The sequence below is a fragment of the Saccostrea cucullata genome, unplaced genomic scaffold (assembly GCF_032062105.1).
Source record: "Saccostrea cucullata isolate Sc308-1 unplaced genomic scaffold, CSIRO_AGI_Scuc_v1 ctg19480, whole genome shotgun sequence".
NCBI classification, from domain to species: Eukaryota; Metazoa; Mollusca; class Bivalvia; order Ostreida; family Ostreidae; genus Saccostrea; species Saccostrea cuccullata.
In genome coordinates, this window is record NW_026939145.1 from 2,138 (window position 1) to 7,564 (window position 5,427).

Here is a 5,427-nt window from a genome sequence, read left to right on the forward strand (position 1 = left end):
TAAAACGGGTAAGTGGGGGATTCAATGTGGTACAAGGAGAGGGGAAACTGTGTAAAACTGGTAAGTGTGGGATTTAATGAGGTACAGAGAAGGGGAAACTGTGTAAAACTGGTAAGTGGGGGATTTAATGAGGTACAGAGAAGGGGAAACTGTGTAAAACTGGTAAATGTGGGATTTAATGAGGTACAGAGAAGGGGAAACTGTGTAAAACTGGTAAGTGGGGATTTAATGAGGTACAGAGAAGGGGAAACTGTAAAACTGGTAAATGTGGGATTTAATGAGGTACAGAGAAGGGGAAACTGTGTAAAACTGGTAAGTCGGGGATTTAATGAGGTACAGAGAAGGGGAAACTGTGTAAAACGGGTAAGTGGGGGATTCAATGTGGTACAAGGGAGGGGAAACTGTGTAAAACTGGTAAGTGTGGGATTTAATGAGGTACAGAGAAGGGGAAACTGTGTAAAACTGGTAAGTCGGGGATTTAATGAGGTACAGAGAAGGGGAAACTGTGTAAAACTGGTAAATGTGGGATTTAATGAGGTACAGAGAAGGGGAAACTGTGTAAAACTGGTAAGTCGGGGATTTAATGAGGTACAGAGAAGGGGAAACTGTGTAAAACTGGTAAGTGGGGGATTTAATGAGGTACAAGGGAGGGAAAACTGTGTAAAACTGGTAAGTGGGGGATTTAATGTGGTACAGGGAAGGGGAAACTGTGTAAAACTGGTAAGTGGGGGATTTAATGAGGTACAGAGAAGGGGAAACTGTGTAAAACTGGTAAGTGGGGGATTTAATGTGGTACAGAGAAGGGGAAACTGTGTAAAACTGGTAAGTGGGGGATTTAATGTGGTACAAGGAAGATGAAACTGTGTAAAACTGGTAATTGGTGGGATTTAATGAGGAACAAGGGAGGGGAAACTGTGTAAAACTGGTAAGTAGGGGATTTAATGAGGTACAAGGGAGGGAAAACTGTGTAAAACTGGTAAGTGGGGGATTTAATATGGTACAGGGAAGGGGAAACTGTGTAAAACTGGTAAGTGGGGGATTTAATGAGGTACAGGGAAGGGGAAACTGTGTAAAACTGGTAAGTGGGGGATTTAATGAGGTACAGGAAGGGGAAACTAAGTAAAACTGGTAAGTGGGGGATTTAATGAGGTACAGAGAAGGGGAAACTGTGTAAAACATGTAAGTGGGGATTTATTGAGGTTTAGGAAAGGGGAAACTGTGTAAACAGGTAAGTGGGGAATCATATGAGGTACAGGTAAGGGGAACAAATGCAGATCTAATGAGAAATTGTTTGTGGGTTTGTTGTTTATGTACAGTTTATTATGTAGGCTGTGCTGATGGAGGGTTTGTGTGAATTGTTTGTGTTTTATGTACGGTTTGTTTTGTAGGCTGTGCTGATGGAGAGTATGGGGAGAATTGTTTGGAGACCTGTGGGGCGTGTCGCCGACCTCCATGTGACCTCCGGACCGGTCAGTGTGCGGGGGGATGTCTGGACGGCTACACAGGAATTCTCTGTAAAACAGGTCAGTACTAGTATAACATTATATTTATACCCCCGCTCCGAAGGAGAGGGGGTATACTGTTTTACCCTTGTGTGTCTGTCCGTCTCTTTGTCTGTCCGTAACAATTTTTTTGTCGCAGTTTTCTCAGCAACTACTCATCGTAGATGCTTGAAATTTTAACACAATCTTCTATGAGGCATGCCATATGGTGGGATACATTTTCGCTCAAATCCTATGTCAACTTCCTGTTTGTCTGTGTGTTTGTCCGTTTCATACATAACAAATCTTTGTCACAGTTTTCTCATGAGTTATTCATAGCGGATGCTTGAATTTTTTTTTTACACTCTTTGTTGAGGCATGCTATTATGGTGGGATTAATTTTGATATAAATCTGATGTCATCTTCATATTTTTCTATGCATCTGCCTCTAATTGAAATTATGTATATTAACATGATAGTGCTTATTTACATCAGGGATGGGGTAATTGAATAAAGTAATTGTACTTGGACGTAATTAATTACATTTTTCAAAGTAATTGGAAGTAATTTGTATTTGAGCTTGCCTTCAATTACAGGTAATTGAATGTATTTAAATACATTTCAAAAATGTCATGTATTTTCAATTACTTTTCAATTACATTTCAATTACTTTTTTCAAAATGAAAGTCTATAAAATTTTTGTTTACTGATACATAATTTTTATTCTGGTAAGTTTATACTTAGTACCTATTCCCACTTTTAAAAATTTCAATTCTACCTATTGCCAATTGCAAATAACAATGATTGTTAAGATAGTTAATATGTTTTTACAGTTATTAGACTAACTACACCCCTTTTTAGATTTACCTATATTCTATTCATTTTAAGATAGAAAATTATGGATTTGTGAGAAATATCTATTTCTTTCAAAAATATGGATTTGAGAAAGTAACAAAATTGATCTTGCCATACACCATACTGGTGTAGCATGGGCTTGTGTTTGTACAATAATTAAATGTCTTATAATTTTAATTGTTTAAATTGTTTATACAGTGTGTCACACTGCCCAAGGCATTTGGTAAAGGTCTAATTTTGTACAGGTGTGAGCCCCTCTCATTCCAAAGAACAAAAAAATGAAAAAAAAAGTTCACTATAGAAAATTTAAATAATTTTTTTTTTAAATAAAACTCAAGTAATTGAAATGTATTTAATTACATTTGTCAAAGTAATTGAAAGTAATTAATTACATTTTAAAAAATCAATGTAATTGTAATTGGAAGTAATTGAAAAAATTATCAATGTATTTGAAAGTAATTAATTACATTTCAAAGTAATTGACCCCAAGCCTGATTTACATCAGAGCGGGGGTATTACTAGTGAGCATTGGCTCACAGATTTCTTGTTATATTTAATGTTTTCATGTCCTATTGTTGTCACATTACAATGTTGTTTTTTTGTGAAAGATAAATCCTATATTTAACATGACATTTACAGAATGTGAAGCTGGATATTTTGGGACCAACTGTAGCAGGACATGTGGCCAATGTATGACAGGAAGCTGCCATTTTGTGACAGGGGTGTGCTCAGGTGGATGTAAGCCTGGTTGGCAGGGGTTCGAATGCCTGGAAGGTAAGGATCCAAACATTTCAGTGGTGGTAGGTGTGGTGTGGGATTCTGTGCTTTATTGATCTGAAGTTATGACAGCAGAGTAACTCTTAGATTTTAGTTTTCACGAAATAATTTAATTTTGTCTTTCTTATAGGTAATTTCATTCCAAGCCATCTGGATTTTTTAGTCAAAGCTCAATTCATTTACTTTAGATAATTTATAATTTTATAATCCTCAAAGGCTTGAATTAAAATAGTTCTTATATTCACAATTGCTATTTCAATTCCTGAACCTCTTGAAGAGCTTTTCCCTTAGAGAGGTGTTGATTCTGTTTTTTTAATTGGCAGCTTGTGATGACTTTACGTTTGGAGAGAACTGTTCCAGTAAGTGTGGGGCGTGTCGCGGTATGACCCCCTGTGATAAGGAGACCGGGCTTTGTACTGGGGGGTGTGAGGAGGGATTTACTGGGGACCTGTGTATAGGTGAGTTGTAGTGGTGAAAGAATAAATAAACTGCTCACTATGAACTCTAGAATAATCTACCTTTATAGACATTGCCTAAGTGTTGATTGATTTGTGCAGTCAGGACATATGATGATAATTAAACATTTTATCCGAATTTAAAGATTTGGTCCCGGTGGAGTTATCAGACAACACATCGATGGGGAGTGTCATTGGAGGGGTGGTGGCAGTACTGGTCATTATAGCCATCATCGTAATCACCGTCATCGTCATCAGGTAGGGGTCATCTCTAGAGGTGGTTATATTATTACAGCTGTCATCGTAGTCATTATCATTGTCATCAGGTAGGTGTCATCTCCAGAGGTGGTTATATTATTACAGCTGTCATCGTAGTCATTATCATCGTCATCAGGTAGGTGTCATCTCTAGAGGTGGTTATATTATTATAGCCATCATCGTGATCACCGTCATCGTCATCAGGTAGGTTTCATCTCCAGAGGGGGTTATATTATTATAGCCGTCATTGTAAACTTTATCATCATCATCAGGTAGGGGTCATCTCCAGAGGTGGTTATATTATTATAGCTGTCATTGTGATCACCGTCATCGTCATCAGGTAGGTGTCATCTCTGGAGGGGGTTATATTATTATAGCCATCATTGTAATCGTCGTTATCATCATCAGGTGGGTTAAATACATTGGCGAGATGAATTACTTTTGACAAATTTTACAAGGCACGCAGGAAATATTACTTTTATCAATAGGATTTTCACTGGAGGATACTAGTACAAGTCCTGCTGTCCCCACAGAGTTTTATTTTCTTAAGGATTGTGTACTATTTTAAAATTTTAAGTTCAGCAGTAAAGATTTAAAATTTGAAATTTACGTTTTTTACATACATGTACATAAATCTATCATGGTTTTATTGCACTATTACATTATTTTACAGACGTAGAAAGTTACAGACTCTAACGTTTGGTAAAAAAGGACAAGATGAAGAGAAGCGACCTGTGGAACTAACGCAGAGTAAAGAAACGGATCAGCTGATCGCTAATGGTAGGCAGTTAACTGTAATACTGTGAAATCACTTATTTTCATAGGGGTTAATATTCGTAGATTTCAAGGTATGTGGAGACCTATGAATTTATAACCACCATTGAAATGCAACTTTTGACATATATTTCTACTAAACAATTATTTCACCATGAAATCAAATCCAAATGAACAAATACATTTTCCTCAAACCAGGAAAATTTGATCCCTCAAAAATATGTGATTTCACATTATTATTGCTCTCTAAATGTAGTTTTCTGGTCTATAGCTAGGACAGAAAGTAACACACTTTATTATTTGAATGAAGGAGAGACTTAAAGGCATGCCTATATGTCAGTGATTTAATTACATATTAATTTTATTAACCAGAATCCTCTATGTCTGATCCCCATGACGACACAGATCCCAACCTGAATGAACCAATTTATGCCAACGTCAACACCAAGAAACAGAGCAGTCCTATCAAAGTGGCCGACCTGTTTGATTACATCCGAGAAAACAAGAAAAACGAGTGTGAAGGATTCAAAAAAGAGTTCAACGTAAGACAGAGATTTAAGTTGATCACCTTAAAGAAAATATATTTATACTGCAATGTTTTGAAAAATTTTCTTTAAAATTCCTGTCCTTGATAGATTGGAAAATGATATTTTAATTCGCCATCATAGAAATTTTTTTATTCAAACAATCATGTAGAAGTTAAAATAGAGAGATTGAGATTTCAAACGTGTAAGTGTACGTCTCGTAGGGGAATAACCTAAATTTTGTGTGTATAACGTCATCAATTTTAGTGACGTCAAGATTGCTACATGTTCGTAAAATTTGCA

General features: G+C 36.4%; 1 protein-coding gene across 1 annotated transcript; it reads left to right on the plus strand.

Moving 5' to 3' along the window:
* Nucleotides 1–854: 854 nt before the first annotated feature.
* LOC134252322 (multiple epidermal growth factor-like domains protein 11) lies at nt 855–5,142 on the plus strand (the record flags this gene model as incomplete). Its single annotated transcript, XM_062734763.1, has 8 exons — nt 855–873; nt 1,055–1,078; nt 1,389–1,523; nt 2,976–3,110; nt 3,437–3,571; nt 3,715–3,826; nt 4,500–4,606; nt 4,973–5,142. Coding segments are annotated over exons 1-8 (837 nt in total), but the record flags the coding sequence as incomplete, so codon positions are not given.
* Nucleotides 5,143–5,427: the final 285 nt, after the last annotated feature.